Source organism: Varanus komodoensis, unplaced genomic scaffold (genome assembly GCF_004798865.1).
Source record: "Varanus komodoensis strain SLA01 unplaced genomic scaffold, ASM479886v1 scaffold6_2, whole genome shotgun sequence".
Taxonomy (NCBI): Eukaryota; Metazoa; Chordata; class Lepidosauria; order Squamata; family Varanidae; genus Varanus; species Varanus komodoensis.
Genome location: NW_025336346.1, coordinates 7,320,767 through 7,341,846, shown reverse-complemented (window position 1 = coordinate 7,341,846; position 21,080 = coordinate 7,320,767). Strand labels below are relative to the sequence as shown.

Genomic DNA, 21,080 nt, shown 5'->3' with positions numbered 1-21,080 from the left:
GTCTACAACAGACAGTATAATATTGAGAAACAATAATCTTGCCCCTAATAATGCAAATGCCAAAATTTCAAAACACTGTATACGATTCACCATGATAAAATAGAAAAATATCAAATTTACATTTCTACAAAATAAAAAGCTATTGCATCTTCTAAAAATGCCCCTTCTTCTCCCCAGAACGCCATTCTTTGTTTTCTTCTCCCCTCCTTTCCTTTCCTTTTTCTGTCCTCAAGGGGCAGGGAGAGAACTGGAAAATCCAGCTGGAGTTTATCTTCTATCACCCAGCCCAATTTCCACAAAATAGCTATCCCCACACCATTAGTTACTTGCAAAGATAAGAACAATGTTGGCAGACTAGAGCCCCTCCACTGTAGACAACAACACATCAAAACATAAGGAGGAAAGATAAGGCAGGGAGGAAGCAGAATCCCCAAGGCAAGGCCTTGGCTCCTATCATGCCATTAACCAGCCTGCCTTCCCACGCTTATGAGAGCAGCCAGCTTCCCCCACATGTGCTTCTATCAACCACCAGAAGAATCTACAGCTGCAGTCGTAAGCTATAACCCTTTGCACAGTGCTGTCCTAAGCGTAGACCCCGGGCATAGTTACCTCCACACCAATAACACCCCTCCCCATACATACACACCTTAGAAAAGTAATAATTAACTCAGCAGCGAACACCTACCTTTTTCTGTATTTTATAACGTTTGTGGCAGCTCATGCGTTTACTCGCCTTCTTCAGCTCTAAAAAACAAAAATACACAAGCTTCAATTTCTCCAGATCTGTGCCTTAAGAGATTAATTGCATACTGCAACCTACTCTTCTGTAAACACTTTCTGAAGCCTAGTCTCTTCCTGAACGACACAGGCAAAATACACAAAGGCTGGGGAATGAATTGTTTTGCTGCAGGATACAGGCAGAGAATCAGTTTTAATGTTCTTCTACAGCAGTGGTTCCCAACCTTTTCTATGCCCCACACTCCTAGGAAATGTTTGGTTTGTGTTTGCAGCCTTACAAAAGTAATATTTTATTTATTTATTTATTTATTTATTTATTTTATTAAAACATTTCTATGCCGCTCCATTCGCCGAAGCCTCAGGGCGGCTCACAACATACAATTAAAATACAAAAAATAACAATATAACAATATAAAATAAGTTGCCCTGGCCAGATAAAATAAGCAGATAATATTAACAATTAAAATGACACTTAAATAAAAATAAATATTACATTTGAAAATAAAGAAGTCCAATTTCAAAAGTTTAAACCACAAATTGAACCACATACAGTACTGTGAACCAACTCAAAAAATAAGCTTTTAACTCAGTGTGTAAAATTCAAATATAAATCGAGCCATTAGAAAAAACTGTAAACAGTAAAATCAATCCCAATTGTGAAAGTAAAATCCAATGACTTCTTTGTTCCTGCTTCTCATTCATGATTTTGTCAAAATGTGGAACTCTCTCGCTGATTGCAATCTACAAGTCTGCCTGTGAATTCAGAGTATTCCTTGATTTTGTTTTGATTGACAAGAGAATTAAATCCAAACACAAAATAAGTAAGATTATTATTGGGATAATTTTTGGTGAAAGATGACATGATTTACCAATTTTAATGAATCACAATGCACCCTTTCTCTCGGTTGCACCCCCTGGGGGTGCAGGCAGCCCAGGCTGGGAATGTCTGCTCTACATTTACAAGAATCTTCTGAACAGAAAACTAGCATCGAAGGCAAAAAGCTGAACTAGCTGGTGTGTTTTTTCTCTATTCACAAGGAACTTGTGGGTCTTAAAAAAACAACAAACAAACCCTAATCGATGAAACATTCAGAAGCAGTTACTCATGCCTGCAGCCACTTTAGCACTGTGCTATCTCAGCCCACATGAGTAGACCCTGCAGCCTCGGACCTCACTACAGGGACTAGAAGCCATGCCTCAAATCAGTTGCTCTTCTCATTTCAGGAAACTCCCTCATGGCCCCCGTTAATGTGACTGTGTTATCGGTCCAATCTCTATGGATTACTGCAGCTAGGCAAATGTTTTCTAATGATATCAAAAGGAATGGTTTATTAATGAAAAGGAAATGAGTGTGTTCCTAATATAAGGCTCATGGCTTTATATATGCAAAAAATATTGCATGAGAAAACATGCACGTGTCTACTAGTGCAATTGCTACAGACCACTTTTTGTTTCATTTATACCAATGTATTTTTAAAGTCTGCAGGCCTCCATCCTGTTGAAGGTTTTGCAGATCAATCCTAGATATTCAAAATATAACCTCCACACAGTTCACTGTATCTCCTGGCAATTAAAAACAGTTAAGATGTTGGGCTGATAGATGGTCAAGTCTTGACCGGAAACATCACCAAAAGTGAGGAGTTAACCAATGCCTCCATTTTTGGAGATTAATGAGTCCATTTTCAGTAAGTAGAGCATCTGCCATGCTTTTAGAAAAATGAGAGCAGAGTCTGTGCAGGATTTAATAACCATTCAGCCTACAGAATACAAGAAACACTATTCTAATCTGGGCCCAGCCACAGGAAGTTGGTAGAAATAAAGCCATTTTCCCCAGCCTGGTGCCCTCCACATAGACTACAACTCCCAGCAGCTGTCGGTGGGGATGGCAGGACTTACAGTCCAATGCATTTGGGCAGCAGGCTGAAGAAAGGCTGAAATAGAGTAACCACTTCTTGCATGATTCTGCCTTAGGCGATTCGCTACCCCAGGTTGGGGAATTTCAACCATCCTTCCGAAGTGAGCAACGTTTAGCATCAGGAGAGATATTACGAGGCAAGAAAAGCATGTTCAGACTGGGAGAGTTAGGAAAACCATCGGCTAGCCAAAAATAAGAGACTGGCAAATGGACGGGAAGGCAGAACTAAGTGCCAATTAAGTGATTCTCTCTCTCTCTGTTTTATAGAGCAGATCAAACGGTAAGAAGGCTACCCTTTCTGCTATTTAACACAGTTATGTAACATCGAGAGTACGCCGGCAACAAAGGGCATCCTCGCGAGCCTTGCCTGCCCTGGCAAGCTCACGGCCCGTATTCATTGCCTCAGCAGGACAGCCAGGCTTGGCCCACAGGCGGATCTCCAACCCTTGCGTGGAGACTGCTTAGCAATTAAGTTTCCAGATAAAGGCTGTTCTCTCAGAGTGCTACAGATCTCCCTTCAGAAGAGAAAGCCGACTTCTCGGGACCCATGCTACTTCTTGCCTAAGAACAGCCCCTCGGGACAAATTTAGGCCTTGGCCGGGCTGGCTGGCAGCGCTGCTTGCCCGAGAAGACCAGACGCCGGCGTCCTTAACTTAACTTCTCCCCCCAGAACGCTGCAGCCCGCAGCTCTTGACCGGTGGCCGACCTCTACAGCCGCCTGCCCAAAGCTGTTCCTGTATCCCCACCGCCTCCCCAGCCCCCAGTCTCTATACGCACTGGGCCGCTTCATGGCTGCCGCTCCGACGCTTCCTCCTCGCTCCGACGCTCCACGTGGAATGCGAGCAACTGCAAAGCCAGCCGCAGCGCTGTCGTAAAGCGCGCGCGCCCCCTCCCTTCTGCTCGGGCTGTCGCGCTCGCGCTCTCGCTTGGCGGCTGGGGCTGGCGTTGCGACAGCGGCGGGCTCGCCTGTGAGTGAGTGAGCGAGCGAGCGAGCGAGTGAGCGGAGCGAAGCTGAGCGGCAACAGTGGCGGCGACGCCGACAGCGCGGGGGGCCGTGGCGGCGGCAGCGGGGGCCGAGCGCGGCCGCGGCTGCAGGAGGCGGAGGGTTAGCAGTAGCGGCGGCGGCGCCGGCTGGGTAAGGCGAGGGCGAAGGGGCGGGCTTAGGCAGGCAAGCGGCACTCGCGGAAAGGGAAGGCAGGAGGCCGCGGCGGGTTCCCTTTGTGTGGTTGTTGTGGGGCGGCTGGACGCGTCCCTTCGCCAAGCGCCTTTTCCTCACTCCCCCCTTCGGAGCCTTGGCTCCCGGAGCATGGCTTGTCTGCGCCTCTCCTTTTCTCACCCGCCTTCGCTTTCCTCCCCACCTTTCGTTCGCCCCAAGGGAGAAGAGATTGGCCCTCGGATTGCCTGAACTGCCCCTGACCTACTAACCCTCTTTTTCCTTCGAGTTTACACATGCCAGTTCACACACGTTTTTCTATCTGTCTTGAATGCGGATGATTCCAACCCTTTCCGTACAGTTATTTATTCTCGCTTTCTTCTTTTTCCTTGCTGTGTTCGTCTTCAACACGATTTTGGGAATATTAGAAATTCAGAACCAGTGATCAGCTCACGCTGCAAGTGTTGGAATGGGCTGAACTTTTCACAGGTGCTACAGAGCGGGGCAACCGCGCTTGTCAAAAGCAGTGACTGCTTCTCATCCCTCTGCCTGCCTCTCCTCTTGTTAGGAATATAGCATAGTCGTATTCACGCATTGTAATCTTTCCTTCAAGAAGAATAAAGTTAATATTTACAGCAGCCTCTAAATGTTTTCTTCAAGATCTTGATTTACATTTTTGAATGAACAGAATATTGAGCTTTCAGAGAGAGTTGGTTATGTAGGCAAGGCAGTGGTGAAAGAGGATGAATGAAAGAGAAAAGAGTTGAGCACAAAATACTTTAACAAATGCAATAAAATTGGTGGTGCTATCTTGAGTAGACTCAACTTTGGTTTTTGTTTCTCATTTGCTGTATTAAAAATGTAGAAAGGCAGTACAAGATGATTTAGAACTTATATTTTAGAAAGTCATACAGTACCGGTTTCTGGAATATTCAGTGTTAAGTTTGTTTTTCTACATAAGGAAAGTTATGTTGCTCATTACTTGGGAAAACATGCCTTACAGTTAAATTTATCTGTATTGTACGCCTGTTATAAAAAAAAAATTGTAAAAGCTTGGAGGCCTAAAGAAGCCACTATCAGATGGTATTCGCATATGTTCCCTGACTTAGTGATAAAACAAAAAACAGAACAGATATCTTTTAAACAAATTTATAGGTTTCCAACTTGTATGGAACAGCTCTAGAGTGGATAAATACATTTTTTTTTAAATCTGAAAAACAGAGAATATTACAGATCAGGAATGGAACTGCTGATCACTTTTCCTTATGAAATAAATAATTATAGCTATGGTAAAATACAGAGTCCAGTATCAACTTTGTGGCTTACCCCCTGTGAGCCCAAATGCTGTTTTCAAATTTCTTTTGGCCAGGGTTTTCTTTATTTTTTGGAAGTTGTGACAGTATAGTTATTTTTCAGTTAGTAGAAATATGTAATGATCTATAGCAAGTATTAAGGGATTTGAGTGAATGCTGTAGTCAGTTTTCTGATGAGTGTTACAACTCTTTGCCCCCACTTCTGTTATACTCAGAAATTTTAGAGAATAATATTCTCCACCAGGTCCAGATCATTTGAATCTTCAACCATTAATACCCCCCACCCCCCTAGGTCTGGGTTTGTTTTCAGTGTACTGTCATCACTCTGTCAGTAATGATATGTTAGTGAATCTATTGCCATGCCTGGCAGTCTGAAGTTAAAATACAAACAAAGGTAGGTGTTACCAACTTACAGATGACCCCTTACTTCAAAGGCATTTACAGTGGCTCTCAGAATAAGAACATAAGAAAAGCCATGCTGGATCAGATCAAAGGTCCACCTGTTCCAGCACTCTGCGCACATGATGGTAAACTATCTGCCTACAAGATTGCTTAAGCAGGGTGGGTACAAGACTTGCACCTACTGAAGCTGCTCAGCTACTGGTGTATGCAAGCATACCATTTCTGCTAAAGGAGGTAGCCCATAGCCAGCAAGGGTAGTAGCCACAGGTACCCTCCTCTCTCATGAATCTAATCCTCTTTTAGAACATACCAGGTTGGTGGCTCTCACCACTTCCTGTGGCAGCAAAGTCCATCGTTTAACTATACGCTGTGTGAAGAAGTAAAAAAAAAAGTCTCCTTCCACTTTCTCCACACCATGCATTAGCTAAAACACCTCTATCATATCTCCCCTGACTTGCCTTTTTTAAAACTGAACCATCCCAGTTCTCTTAGCCACCACTCATAGCGGAGCTGCTCCAGCTCCTTAATGTTATTGCTCTTCTTTATTTTTCCAAAGATATAAGGGAAGTTCAATTGTGGTGGTTCTATTTTCTGTTCATTCCTAATTAATCCAAGGATAGAGATGCCCATTTACCCAATTTGGTGAGATCTCTTTGGAGATCCTTATAATCCCTTTTTTGTTTTGATCATTCTAAATTGTTTTGTATCATTAGCAAGCATGGTCACTTCACTACTTACTCCTAATTCCAGATCATTAACGAATAGGTTGACCAGAACTGGTTCTAACACAGAGCCCCATGGAACTTCACTGGTTACATCTCTCCACTGGAAGAAATTGCCATTTATTCCCACCCTGTCTTCTGTTCTTTGTTTATTATTATTTATTTATATAAAACTTTTATATGCCGTCACCACATGCCTTGGCATCTCAGGACGGCTTACAAACATACAATTAAAACCAATAAAACAATAACAATTCCATAAAATTATATAAAAACAAAAAAGTGACAGTTAATGATAAAATACTAATTTTTAAAATAGCAATTAAATAAAAGATATTAACCTGCTGCCAAAACGAATACAAACTCGGTGCTAGGCGCACCTGAGTAACTTTACCCAGTTAGTGATCCATAAGAAGACCAATCTCCCTGACTGCTTAATTTGCTCAGGAGCCTTTGGTGAGGGACTTTGTCAGAAGTCTTTTGGAAGTCCAGTTAACAGTGTCTGCTGGATCACCCTTGTCTGTGTTTTTATTGGCACTCTCAAAGAACTTCAATAGATTAGTGTGACAAGACTTCACCTTGCAGAAACCATGCTTATTTTTCTTCAGCAGGGCTTGTTCCTCTGTGTGCTATGTATTTCTCTATTGATGCTAAGTAGTAGATATGAATGTGTGTATAGTTAGTTTTCAGTTCTTATATGTATGAGTGTTGATTTTGTAATAAAACTTAAATGTACATTCCTTGTAAATGTGGACAGTAACTAGCCTTTGCTATTTTTGAAGTCTTACGAACTTTTTGTCATTATATGTTGGGTATTCATAATAATTCTTTATAATTTTAAGATATATTTAAAATATCCTGATCCGAGAACTGCTTTTACTAAATGGGCAGTGAATTATGTGGTATTACGGCTCTTTCTTGCTGTCTCAAATTATGCATGGTTTGGAGAAAGTGGATAGGGAAAGGTTTTTCTCCTTTCACAATACTAGAACCCATGGTCATCCAACAAAGCTGAACAGTGGAAGAGTAAGGAGGAATAAAAGGAAGTACTTTTCATGCACCATGTTATATTTTGGAATTTACTGCCAGATTTGTAGTAATAGCCACCAACTCAGATGACTTTAAAAGAAAATTAGAAAAATTAATGAGATAAGGTTATCAATGGCAACTAGTCCTGATGGCTGTATTTTACCTCTGCTGTCAGATACGGTTTGCCTCTGTTTAGCTGCTGCTACTGTGGGAGGATCTTACCGTATTCCTGTCCTGTAGTGGTCTTCTTCTGTGCATCATGTTGACCACTGTGCAAGCAAGATCGGATAGGCCTTTGATCTGACCCATCATGACTCTTCTTATATATTATGTGAATATTATAGTTGCAGTTCTGTCTTAGGAAAATCAAGAGCTTTGCCACTGAGTTAAACAGGAGTAGAATTGCACCCTTTGTTTACACATTCTAAGAATGCCCTTTTTGTTCTGAGTTTTAAACATGATGTAGAAGGTGGTTTTTCTGAAATGCCAATAACCTAGGATATATGCTTTTGCTTTTTCACTATTTTGCAGTATATCTTTCCTTAACCATTCTTCTTGATTCCTTGATTTACCTGTTCTTCCCTTTGTTTCCTCTGTGTTTTTCTTTCCTTTTGTTGTCTTCTCTTTCAGTTTAGGCTATACTAATACTACTGCTGAATTGGTGCTTTAAGGATTTGCCTTTTCTCAGTTTCTTTACTTGCCTGTAAAGACATAATGAGGAGACTGGCTTTTCGTGGTGCTGGTTGTACTCTGGTAAATCTGGTAATTTACTGATAATGTATGTGCTGTTTTGTCCCTCTCTTCCATACATCTCAGCCATTTTTGGTTTATAATGGCATAACAGATCATGCTTGTTCATTTATCTCATTCACAATGTGTAATTAATCTAACCTTCAGATATGGAGCACAGGCATTCTAACACAGCTATGCTAAATTGATTTTTTTAAATAGTCAACTGAACAAGATAAATGGGGTGACATTGTAGTTATGCAGTTCATTTAGTGTTAGATGCCACATCAGAAATAAGTTGCGCATTATTTTTGTTTAGTGACTACTTTGCAAATTGCGAAAGCTATCAGTGGAATTACAGTTTTAGGATGCCTGTTGGATCATGCATTTAAGGTAAGGTTTGGGACTTTACTGAGGCTCAAATAGGTACTATATCTGTTGCAGAGGTAGAGTCATTGGTTTAAGTTTGCTGTAGCAAGTTCATCTCTTTCAGAATTGGGTGAGTGCCCTATATGCTGTTCTTCAACCTTTCTGAATAGCTCAGGTCAATTAGTTCCATATGCAGCATGACTTCAGTGTCATCAGATTATGATAATCACGTTATTTAATAGCTGTTTTTGTCTTGTTTACTCTTGGAGGTAGTTCCTTCAGTTTCAACTGCAATTTCATACTTGCGATTCATGTTTGCCTCCAACTTATGAATTTTTTTTTAGCATTTGGAAGAAACTTAAGTCAGTTTACATTGCCATTTCAGACATTGTTTTCATCATAAAACCACAATAGTCTATTTTAAAATGCATGTTGTGTAAAGCTTGTACACTCTTCAGGAAATCCTCATTATAGCATGGCTTCTTGTGGCATGCCCCTATATTGGAAAATACATGTTTTCCTGACAATGGTCCCAGTCCAGAGAAAGTCATTCTTAATCCCTGTTGAAGTCAGAAGTATGAAATACTACTCCCTTGATTTGAAAGGAACTCTTAAAAGTAACTCACTTTCTCTGGAAGTGCAGTAATGGGTGAGTTAGACTTCAGAGATCAGTTATGTTATTTTTGAGCTTCCTCTTTTGAATTCCTTTCTGCAGTAACATTTGAGAGTACTTTCTGTGTGAGATAACATTCTCGCATGCAAATTCTCCATCCCAAGTCTATATAATTTGGCACCTCTGGTAGACCTGGGAAACTTCCAATGTGATTCTGTTACAGGTGGGTTTATACAGTCACAAAGCAATGGTGCCTTATTTGCCCTGCTTGTGCATGTTGGTCGGAAACCAGCTAATTGGTATGATTATTCTCCTCAGGCATCTGTTGTGGCATTTGAATCTGGCAAGGGTAGGTGGCTGGGATAGTGTATAACCACCCATCAACCATAGAACAAGCCACTAGTTTCAAGATGGTTTCCAATCCACCCATCCTTACCAGGTTTTGACATTATGACAATACATATCTATTAAGAATAATTATGGTAATAGATGCTTCACAACAAGTGTGTGCTAGAATGGAAAACCTACATGGCTTATTTTTCTCTGTATCTGGTAAGCAAACACAGTACTTGGAAGTATGAAAAAGACTTACCAGGTTGCTACTATTTCTAGAAACATTTATGTGGCTGGTGTAATATGTAATACAACCAGGTTATTAGCTAGAGTAATGAAAAGCTTGAGCGTTGTTACCGTATTTTTCCGTGCATAAGACACTACTTTTTCTTTAAAACATTTACTTAAAAATGAAGGTGCGTCTTATACATGGGGGGCTGCAGGCATGCTGGGGGGGGACTGGTGGGTGGGGGGCGGTGAGGCGCCATGGGGGGCAGCAAAATGGCGTACATGAGCGGAAGGGTGGCGAAGCACAGCAGCAGCTTCCTCACTGGAGATGGGTAGGAAAAGTGGGGGGCGCCCTATACATGGGGACGTCTTATAGACGGAAAAATGTGGTAATCTTTCTCAAGTCTTGAGATAGTTTTCCAGAAACAGTGGAGTGAAGTAAAGCATTGCATGATTGGAAGGACTTTCCTCTCTCTTCTTGCCTGCATCCCTCTGCTGTATCTGCTGTGGAGCATCTCTTACACCTCTGCAGCAGGCAATGGCAATATGCAGGGATCAGCAAGGTGTAGACAAATGGCCCTCTTCCCCATTTTACAGACAGAAACAGTAAGCAGTTCTGTTGGTGGAACAGTTAATTTGGTACCACTCATTGTTTGCCAGAAAACATTGTTCCCAAACAGTAATTTTAATTAAGTTAAATATTTACAATGTTTGCACAAGTTGTTGTTCTTTAGGCTGCACAGTCTTCCATTCATGTATTGTCATTTTTAACAGCCCCACCCCATGTTCTTCTGCCCCATTTTTGCTTCCTGGGCTTTCAGAAATAGGTCATCAAATGCTTGAGAGACTGAAATATACCCCAAGCAGAAACTTTAAAAAATGTCCGGAACAGAAGTGTACTAGGGCCGCTTCTGTGTGAGTCACTCATACTTTGTGCATATGGTAGTCTAGAAATACAGTCCTTACACCAAAAATTGAAATTGTATAGGCTTATCAACTTTTTCTTGGAGCATTTTAATTAGGTGGTTATCTTTCAGTTATAATTGATTTTAATTGGATCACTGACAAAGGAAAAAAGGCCTTTTTGTAATGGCATTGTGTATCAGTTTGGACAATGCCAAATATTTTATTTAATATTTGAATTAAGTACTGCTCTGTGCTTACCTTTATCCTTCCCAGGTGCTTGAGGCATGACAAAAACTATAATTGACTTTATAGCTTTGTCTGAACTGTGAACAAACTTTAAATAAAATGTAAGTGAAATAGATTAAAAATTACCTATGTTGCTATCTAAGTATAACAGCTATGTTTTATAAGATTTTTTAAAAATAGACATAGGAACACAATAAGTACATCAGGATTGGAACTCACATATTTCTCTGAATTGTAGTATTCGTTCATTGTTGTGTTTTTCTCATCCATGTGCTTGGATAGCAAAGTGATAGTTTAGGATTTAAAGAAACCACTAATACAGATTGCTTTATCAGTGAGTGTACAGAATGTTGGGCAAAATTTTAGTGGTGTACTATCAAAACATTCCTGTAAAGTGGGTGGGCAAGTTGTGGCCCTCCAGATGTTTTAGACCACAACTTCCATTGGTCCTAGCCAGCATATCCAATGGTAAGGGATCATGAGAATTGTAGGCCAAAGCGTCTGGAGGTCCATAAGTTACTCAGTTCTGCTGTGAATTATTCCAGCAACACAGAATTCAGAAAAACTCCAGGTTTAATATTTTGTCATCCTCTGAGCTCTTGGATAGAAAGCCTCATGTTTAAGAGCATTTTTCTTTATTATAGAAGAAGTTGGATTCCATGGGCTCCAAGCGGCGAAGGGCTACCTCTCCTTCCAGCAGTGCCAGCGGGGGAGATTTTGATGATGGCCACCATGCCACAAATACACCAGGCCCAAGTCGAAAGAGGCGAAGACTTTCCAACCTCCCGACAGTGGACCCTGTAAGTATTTTTAAGCAGTACGCTTTTATGTGACTGAGAAAGGGAGAGAAAAGGATTTTGAAATCATGAACGATGAGTATTTGGTCACCTCATCTCCAACACAGTACTGACTTCCTACTTTCCTTGCTTGCTACAGGACAAGTAAGCAAGTGAGAAATGGGAAAGTAAACCCACAGTTCTGTGTAACTCAGGGCCCTCCCCAAAAGCACAGTGATTGGAAAGCCCCTGACAAAAGATGAATAAGTCACTTGACTGCACTCCCTTGTTATTTTCTGATTAACATTTAGTGAAACTAAAATAAAATGGAGATTATCTTTAGTGACAGAATGTCTGAATTTCCAAAGCTTGAATCGCACAAAGAAATGTGGCTTTAGAGTACCTCATTTAGCATCAAGAAACACAAGAAACAGTCCAAAGGGGCAAAGTTGGTTTGGGCGTTTTGCTGGAGCTAATGTATGTTTCAAGGAGTGCATGACATGCTCTTGCTTGGATCTTCCTTTCACAAAGATGCTATGTTTACATGTAAGCTGAAATAATTATTGGTGAGATAAAATGTCTATGGATTAAAAAAATAACTTCACTGATTTTTATTCTGAATGTCATCAAATTCATGGAGAAAAAGGCTATGATTTAACTATCCATTTCTGCTCTCTAGTCTTGACAGGGTTTCATGGATTTTTGTCAACACAATCATTACTGAAAGCTAGAATAGTGAGGTGGGTAAGGGTGTGTGCTATAAGCCAGGAAATCCTTAGTTGAAATATCAGTTCAGGTATGAATTCACCAGGTAGCCTTAATAGATAGCCTGAAAGATAAATCCTTATCTTATTTGTAATATGAGGAGTGTAATGCTTCTATTCCACAGAGGACTGTTGTGAGGATGCTAAGAATGTGTGTGAAACATGTTGAGCGCTGAGAAAAAAAGGCATTGTATAAAGCAGGGGTCCTCAAACTTTTTCAGCAGGGGGCCAGTTGAAAGGTGCTGGTGGTGGGCATGGGTCAGCAAGGCAGTGAGGCGGGAGTGGGGGGGTCACACAAGGCAAGGCAGGGGTGGGCGCACGTGGCAAGGCAGTGCTGGGCGCACGAGGCAGAGGCTTGCTCGCTCGGAAATCATTTTCTCTGAGTGAGTCCAAAGCAATCTCCGTGCAAGCAACCCGCCGCCTCCCTGCACGTGCGGGGAGGCAGTGGCGGGGGCGCGCGGGGCGAGGCAGGCCACGCTGGTGGTGGACGCGCATGCGGCGAGTCCAAAATCTCTGTGGCGGGCCAGATAAATGGGCATGGCAGGCCGGATGTGGCCCACGGGCCATAGTTTGAGGACCCATGGTATAAAGCAGGGGTCCTCAAACTTTTTCAACAGGGGGCCAGTTGAAAGGTGCTGGCGGTGGGCGCGGGCCGCCAAGGCTGTGCTGGTGGGGGGATGAGGACTGGTGAGGTGGCAGGGGTGGGGCACACGCGCACACACTGCGAGGCAGGGGCAGCGGGTGCACGCAATGAGGCGGGGGGGCATGTGGGGCGAGGCGCCGGCTTGCTTGCGTGGAGATTGTTTTCTCAGAGCGAGTTCAAAACGATCTAGCGAGCAAGCCACCGCCTCGCCCTGCGCCCGTGCACGCCTGGGCACACGGCAAGTCCAAAACCTCTGAGGCGGGCTGGATAAATGGACATGGCAGGCCGTAGTTTGAGGACCCATGGTATAAAGCCTTTATACCCAGGAATATTACCATAATTACAGTATGGTACTGTTACTTCAACTGCATAGACAAAGATTGTCTCCCTCTTTACGTCCCTTCCCGATCTCTGCATTCACTAAAGGAAGTGTTTCTGAGGGTGCCATGTGCTCACGTGCTGCAGCACCCACCCCCTGGCACATTTTACCAGTTGATATCAGACAGTCCCCACAGTTCTGCTCTTCAGGCGACTTCTTAGACCTCATTTCTTTACAGAAGCTTTCCCTGCAGTGTGACTCAGCCAACTATTGTTTTGTAGCACACAGTACAGTATGTATTTTTAATTGCTGATTAAATTAATTGCACTGTTTTTATTGTTCTATGATTGTTCTCATGCCTCTATTTTACGTTCATTGCTTTTATACTTTTGTATATAAATCTAAATGGTAAATCAAATAAATAATTGAGTAGTAAATTTCTGTTGGTTTTGCTTTTAGATTGCCGTATGCCATGAATTATACAATACAATCAGAGATTACAAGGATGAACAAGGGAGGCTCCTGTGCGAGCTTTTCATAAGGGCCCCCAAGCGAAGGTAAGTGTAAAATTGATGTGAAAGTGACAAGAAGGTTGCTATTGCTGTGATTAATGTGATTTATTTATTTATTATATTTATACACTGCCTCCATATAGGTAGCATCATAAGCCATAGCCCATGAGCTGTGATGTATTTGATGCAATGCAAGGGTGCCCTTAAAAGGGAAGTTGGCTATCCCAACCAGTGTGAATACTCTGTTTTGGAGATGGGAATCTTTCAGGTTTTCTCAGCACCGCTCTCCAGACGCTCCCCCAGATGCTTTCCTTCTGCTTTAAGTCCTACACACACCAAGTGATCACGTGAGCATCTGGCAGGAAGCAAGTCCAACACTTGTGCACATAGAGCAGGCGAGCCCAGCTTGCACACATGCCGCCCGCGCACCGCCTGCACAAGCATGTCTACTCGCATGCACATGACTTGCAGGCTTTGTGTATGGGATACACATGCTGCACAAGCTGGTTTAATTGTGTGCATATCTTTTGCAGGTTTTATGCAAAATCTCGCTCGCTGTGCAGAGGCGAAAGTGGACGGGCAGGGGGGCAGGGCATAATTCCTGAAGCAGAGCAGAGGTTGCTGCCCAGAGAAGGGGTGCCCCATCCCCATCTCTGACCCTGTATAATGTGCCTGCACACACTTTCAGTGCAAAGAAGGGGCCCAGTAGTGTTCCCTAGCATTTGTGTACTTGATACGAACTAGGCCAGGGCCAAGGGCAGGGAAGAAGTCTGGCAAGTGCAAGAGAGCAGGATTCATAGAATCAGACTAGTAGAACTGGAAGGGGCCAACACATCTTCACATTACTACCTCCAGCCTCCCACTGCAGTTCCCTAATTTTCATTCCAGACCTTTTCTGAGTCTCTCCGCCTTAAGGGAAAGATTTGGAGCCACAACATTGTAAGCCATCCTGAGAATTGTAAGCTGTCCTGAGATGCTATGCATAAGGGACAGCATACAAAAGTTTTAAATAAATAAATAAATTTATACACACACGCACACGCACGCACGCGCGCACACACACACACGCGCGCGCTGTCCCTTATGCATATGGAGGCGGCCAAGGAATTCTATTTATTCAAGCATTTTCATACTATCCAATGGCCTTAAATCATAGGTTAATTAACCCACAATTTTTCACTGCGCAGGTCACTTTCATTTTGTCCAATTAGAAGTAGTTCCATGACTTGTGAATTCAGATACTATGGATGCATTGTGCTCACAGTCAGTGTAACAACTAATTATAGTTTAACTTTGGGTTGTTTAACTCATGATTGACACATTAACCTAATTCATGTGTATTGACAAACTATTAGAGATATACACTGCTCTGTCTCCAGCACGCTATGCTCTCTTTTTCCACATTTACTGCAGAGCTCACGATCAGCTTTCTTTGTAGGTTGTAGAACATTATGTGCGAACCCAAATTGTTGGGCTGTTCAGGAGCTTGTGGGGTGCTCCCACTGGTATATGACAATATGTTGGTTTTTAAACCAATCGATTGTTATGCGTGAACAGACCCATAGCATCCAGGTTCATCATGGAATAACCTCTGGCAGGAGGGTACAGATTTAGAATGGTGGCAGCACACAGCCATAATTTAATGAGCCCACAGTTTAATGAGCCCACAGTTACTGTCCTTATGTGAGAACTGGGTTAATGTCATTTTGAAATAATCACTCTTTTCAAAGTTTGAAATGTTTTTAATATGCAGGCATTTATTATATTAGCAAATGATATGGGAGAATACATGAATCTTTGTGTTATGTATTTCAGACTTTCCATATCAAAGAATTTACATTTTTTTTACCTGAAATTACAGTATTTTCTTAAGGGTTGAGCCATAAGAAAAATGGCAATATTTCATTGGTAGACTTTTTTGCCCTTTCTCCTTCACTCTGCAGTCCTCTAGAAATCTGCTCTGGAGGGTTTCCCAGTGCTCCAGAGAAGATTTCGAGGATATTTGGGGAGCCTGTGGAGGTTGTGGTAATTGCCATGTCACAGTTTCCTTTCTCAGGAAACACCACGATTGGGTACAGCCCACAGGAAAAATATTATTCTCCAGAATCTGTTACGTTAAAATGTAGATTCCTGTGACCATATTTTTGTGAAAGTCGATAAACTTGCAAGTTTTGGTATATACAATTTTGCATATTTTTAGGTAATATGAGTTTTCCTTACATTTGTTGCCTTTTTATCTTATTGCAACAGAAATCAGCCAGATTACTATGAAGTGGTTTCTCAGCCAATTGATTTAATGAAAATCCAACAGAAGCTAAAAATGGAGGAATATGATGACGTGAATGTGCTAACTGCTGACTTCCAGCTGCTATTTAATAATGCAAAATCCTATTATAAGGTGACAAAATCTTTTGTGTTAAGACATCATTTGCATATTCTGTCAGTGGATTGTGTATGAATTAACTGCATTAACAAAAACAGGGAGGATCCCACCCATCAACATTGTCTGTAGCCGTGCCAGCTCTTTAAAGCTTATTGTTGTATTCTTACAGAGAACAATTGCTTTATATACTGTCTTCAATATTCACCTGCATTGTAACTTTATTGAATTGTCCTTTTATAACTAGTGAAACTAGTTACTTCAGTTTTATTTCCAAGTGGTTAGATGATAAAAATGATTGACTCTTTTACACAGCCAGACTCTCCTGAATATAAGGCTGCCTGCAAACTGTGGGATTTATATATACGCACAAAAAATGAGTTTGTTCAGAAGGGAGATGCTGAGGATGATGATGACGACGACGAGGGCCATGACAATCAAGGGACAATTTCTGAAATAGTAAGTGTAAACTTCGTCAATTATTTGTAAACATTTCAAGAACCTACTTGTAGCTCAACCTGTAACCAAACCCAATAATGGACTTGTTTGTATGTGTCACCTCTGGACCGTTGTTGAATTTTAGGTTGTCTTTACATGTGACCATGGTTTAACTATAGGTTCTTAACCATGAAACACCCAGAAGGAGAACCCATAGTTAGTTGCTGGATTGTGAACTCTGGCTTGTTCATATTTAAGAAGCAATAGTTAAATCATAGCACAGCCTTCAAATGTAATTGCAACCCACAAGTCAACTTATGCTCTATCTATACTCAGCCCATGGTCACAATTGTTGCTAGATGTGAGCAAGACTAATTCAAGGTGTCATTCAAGTAATCCCAGATTCTTTCCCTGTTTGCTGTGTTGCTGCTTGCTTTTCTTCTGTTATCTCACCTGTGGCATTTTTTAAAATTGTAAGCTCCTTGAGGTAGGAACCTGTTTTCAGATTCTTTCAAAGTGGACAAAGTATAAAAGTAGAGTCTTGCTAAGGGTACACATTGTTTTGTCGTAGTTAAGCAACTGATGGATTTTTTTAAATTGTAAGTTGTACCACTCTTCAAAGGCTGATCAGGCATTTCCAGGGTGGCTATTTGCAAAACTTACTGCCATGTTATAATGGTATATTGTTTTCTCTATATTCTTCCCAGCAAACTAGGTAACAGCAGATTAGTTACTGTTTTTCCTCACTTCGTAAAATCACTTGACATTATAATCTTTGTGCCAGTCTTCTCCAGGTTATTTAAAAGAAATTCTTGAACAGCTTCTTGAAGCAGTAGCTGTAGCCACAAACCCAACAGGCCACCTCATTAGTGAGCTTTTTCAGAAGCTTCCCTCTAAAGTGGTGAGTAGCAATTTTAACCTTTGAGTTTGAACAAATGGTTTTCCTCAGAAATATCCCGTTGAAATGTTGCACAGCAGAAATTCTTTAATACACAATCAAGTCTATGAGGCTTACATAGCTGATTAGCAATACTAGTTGTAAAGAAAGTCTATGATGCAGAGCACATATTATTTTAAAGATGTAGCTACCAGTCACATAGCATCCCTCCTTTTACTCTAAAGTAAGTGCAGCAATTTCAATCCAAATCAGGATTTTAGTGGGAGAAGTGTTAGGAGGCCTTTAACCTTCCACTTCCAGTGCATTCCATTTCAGAACCATTACAACTGCAATCCATATTGCCAAATGGATTAATCCATCAACACCTCCATCATTTTGTGGCTGTATGTATTGTATGTGTTGGAACCCCAGTTGAGGCTGCAGTAGGGCAGATGGATAAAAAGTTCCTTAGCTCCCAGCTAGAATGTTGATCTGGGACTACATCTCACAATATGACCATAGGCTTTGATGGCTGGGATTTATAGGAGTTGTAGTTCAAAACATCAGGAAGGTAACAGCTTGATTGTCCTTGCTTTAGAGTAAAACACCTTTTTTTAAAGTTGCATGTAAAGTGTGCTAAGTGAACATCGTCAGAGTGAAAGACCACTCATAATAGCAGTGGAATAAATCATTGTTGTACAAGGGCTGTATGATAACTTGCAAGGCAGTTGCATTAGGATTTCTGGGTAAAGGTTCGGAGAACTGGAATTAAAAAGCATATGTAAATACCTAGTTTGTTTTTAGATCTTGCATGCTGTCTGGTAACTGTTACCTACTCATGTAGTACAAGGTGATTGGGTTCACACAACAGGACAACAACCCATATTCAGAGTTGAGTGTGAAGTGTTCTGTTCTGTAAATCCATCCTTGCTAACAAATCATCATGTGTTAATCACTATCAACCCATGCAGAGAACCCATACATAAGCCAAAACATTCACAGGTGACATCCTGAATGTTCAGACCCTGACTGTGGGTTATTATGCCATGTGAACCAGGGTGGCAGGCATTCTGCCCTGGAACGGTCTGTTCTCGGTTATGTGAGGGTAGTTTAACCCTCACATAACCCCTCCATATTAATGAAAATGTCTTGTACTTAAAAAGTAGTAGATCCAGTAGCAGCCATCCAGTGTGCCGCTTGTGCACTTCAGAGGGTGTGTCTCTGGCGGTTACCTCAGAGATTGTGAAAATCAATCTCCAGGTTAAAAGGAGGGGAAGGGGAAAATGTAACAACATGTACAAAAATGCTCATGATCGTTATGAGGAGCATTTGCATGGTTAGTTGCTTAGCCATGTCACTTTGGCATTAAGTGAGGCAGTCACTGATGGTGGCCCAGGCAAGTGTGCCAAGGAATGTTTTTGCTGCGCTTGCCAAGCGACCTGCTCACTGCTTTCCTGTATCTACAGTGTGGTTAGATATCAGGGTTCAGAGAGGACAGCAACCCATTATGAGTGACCCATTGTGAGTACAACTCCTACAGAAGGTGTCTGGGTTAGCAGAATGATTGGTTGTATACAAGCAAGCCATCCTGCGTGATGCAGTCCTAACATGCGTGACATAGCAACCCACTATGACTTACTACATACGAAGGGTAGCCATCTCCTTCAAGCACAGACATACTCAACTTTGGAAGTGGGTTGTTGTAGTGTGTGAATCCAGCCATTGTGTGCCTACTCTATGTTCAAGAACAAGGCTCTTTTACAGTGGACATCTTGTTTCCCCAAAGTACTTTCCACTAAGTTCAGCTGGGTATGCTTTTTAGTAAATGTCTTTAGGAAGCAGCCTTAGTTGGAAAACTTCTTTTGCAACCAGTAATAGGAAAGTTAATAACACATCATTACACTTATTTCAGATGGATTCACTTGGACATGTTATCTTTGTCTTTCAGCAATATCCTGACTATTATGCAATAATTAAAGAGCCCATAGATCTGAAGACTATTGCCCAGCGGATACAGGTGGTGTATAAGATTTGGGGGAATATCACTTTGAATACAACTTGAATATATCTATGGATCTTGAATACAGTCTGTTTAAAACTGCTTTAGTGATTTAAAAACTAAATATTGATGGAGATGTGACCAAAACAATCCCGTGCTTATCAAGTGGCCAATGTCTGTTTACATGAATGGTAGCACTGCAGCATGTCCCTTTACACATGCTTGTGTAGATTTGTTTGAAATTGTTGATCTGTATCTGGGGTGGTTATTGTTGGAGATGGGTAGCTATAGACTTAGCAGTCTGGGCTAAATGAACTGTGGCTTATTTCAGTTGAGAGTGAGACTTGTGCCTGTGTGCTTCTCTCTGTTTTCCTTCCCCAAGGTGTGCTGGCTTTGGCATTTCTGTCAGGTTTCATTTAAATCATTGTGTTCCATGGCATCTGGACTTCCTCGGAAACTGGTTTAATTCTGGCGTGCTAATTAGGATAGCTAAGTTTAACCTACAATTTCTTGTTCCAATGCAACCTAGAACTATCACAAGCTTGGACCTCCAACAAAACACTGCAGTGAGGAATGGTCCTGTTTGCTGTTTCAGTCACTCAACCGTGTCTCCCTCCTTGTTGCTTCATTTTTTTTCTCCCACTCATGTTGCTTTGCTAATGGAGAAATGGCAGACTGCATTTAAAGATGTGAGATGGAGTCTAAATGTGTGGATTGAGTCTTCATTGACTGAAAATATATATTCATTTGGAATTTACTTACAAGAACTTATGGTGGTGTCTCTTGATACCAGTATTTGAAATCCTAAGTGGCTCAGACGGAAAGCCCGTAATAGCATACTCCATGTTTGGGATGGAAAGGGTGAGAGTGAATGTCCAGGCAATACAAGTGGCTCAGGTTGGGCATTCCCAGTGGTCTGTCCTCCAGTCACATGGTGGTGGAGCTAAGGCAGAAGAGCTCCTTTTATCCTTTTTAATGACAGGGAATAATTGAGAAGTGGGCTGCTTGGGACCCATCTGTTGGCCAAATTTGGCCTACAGATCAACAGTTTTCTACTATTATGTTATAGTATTCTTATAGACAGTACATTTGGAAATCTGTAGTAATTTCCCCCTTTTTCCCAAATGTTCTGTGAAGTTGAGTTTTGTATAAATATTTTGCACAATTTTTCTCAGTTTATCCTTTTAATTTATATCATGAGACTTTAACTTCATGCATTACACTTAAGTTTATGATTAGATTTGTGTTATTCACAGTCTTTATGCTTGAGCATAAAAGTTTGCTACAAAAATTAATACACACCTATGAGAACAAACATTCAGTTTTTATTTTATCTGTTTTGCTTATAGAATGGCTATTATAAAAGTATTCATGCAATGGCTAAGGATATTGATCTCTTAGTTAAAAATGCCAAAACATACAATGAACCTGGATCTCAAGTATTCAAGGTTAGTTAAAAGTTTTTTTCTTTATTTAAATAAGTTCATTATGACTTTTACATTAAGTATTAATGGCCTGGAGTAAATAATAACTATAAAAATAGTATCTTCATTGCAACCTTGTTGTCCTTGTAGTTCATGAGATTTATAAATTGCCTTTACTGGCAGAGATGATAATTTTTATGTATCTTCATATTTAGCCACCATTCCTGAGGTTACTGGAGAAATTGCTGTTAC

The 21,080-nt window shown here is 41.3% G+C and overlaps 2 protein-coding genes across 24 annotated transcripts in view; one reads left to right on the top strand and one right to left on the bottom strand.

The window, feature by feature from the left end:
- Positions 1 to 3,526, bottom strand: part of GNL3 (G protein nucleolar 3) — a 15,712-nt gene extending 12,186 nt beyond the window's left edge. Inside the window, exons 1-2 of one of the 2 annotated variants that reach the window (XM_044451654.1) lie at positions 3,431 to 3,526; positions 686 to 744 (exon numbers count right to left, since the gene is read on the bottom strand). In XM_044451654.1, the coding sequence (XP_044307589.1) occupies positions 686 to 744; positions 3,431 to 3,443 (72 nt within the window). In that variant the 5' untranslated portion in view covers positions 3,444 to 3,526. Of the gene's footprint in view, positions 1 to 685; positions 745 to 2,634; positions 2,654 to 3,430 lie in introns of those variants that run through there. The other variant, XM_044451655.1, reaches the window with a different exon arrangement.
- Positions 3,527 to 3,620: 94 nt separating this feature from the next.
- PBRM1 (polybromo 1) overlaps positions 3,621 to 21,080 on the top strand; it is a 64,459-nt gene continuing 46,999 nt past the window's right edge. For 11 of the 22 annotated variants that reach the window (XM_044451646.1, XM_044451640.1, XM_044451650.1 and 8 more), the window contains exons 1-9: positions 3,621 to 3,788; positions 7,903 to 8,034; positions 11,344 to 11,496; positions 13,658 to 13,755; positions 15,961 to 16,108; positions 16,406 to 16,549; positions 17,313 to 17,429; positions 19,354 to 19,422; positions 20,754 to 20,852. In XM_044451646.1, the coding sequence (XP_044307581.1) occupies positions 7,987 to 8,034; positions 11,344 to 11,496; positions 13,658 to 13,755; positions 15,961 to 16,108; positions 16,406 to 16,549; positions 17,313 to 17,429; positions 19,354 to 19,422; positions 20,754 to 20,852 (876 nt within the window). In that variant the 5' untranslated portion in view covers positions 3,621 to 3,788; positions 7,903 to 7,986. Of the gene's footprint in view, positions 3,789 to 4,275; positions 4,296 to 7,902; positions 8,035 to 10,777; positions 10,798 to 11,340; positions 11,497 to 13,657; positions 13,756 to 15,960; positions 16,109 to 16,405; positions 16,550 to 17,312; positions 17,430 to 19,353; positions 19,423 to 20,753; positions 20,853 to 21,080 lie in introns of those variants that run through there. The other 11 variants (XM_044451653.1, XM_044451641.1, XM_044451651.1 and 8 more) reach the window with 6 other exon arrangements.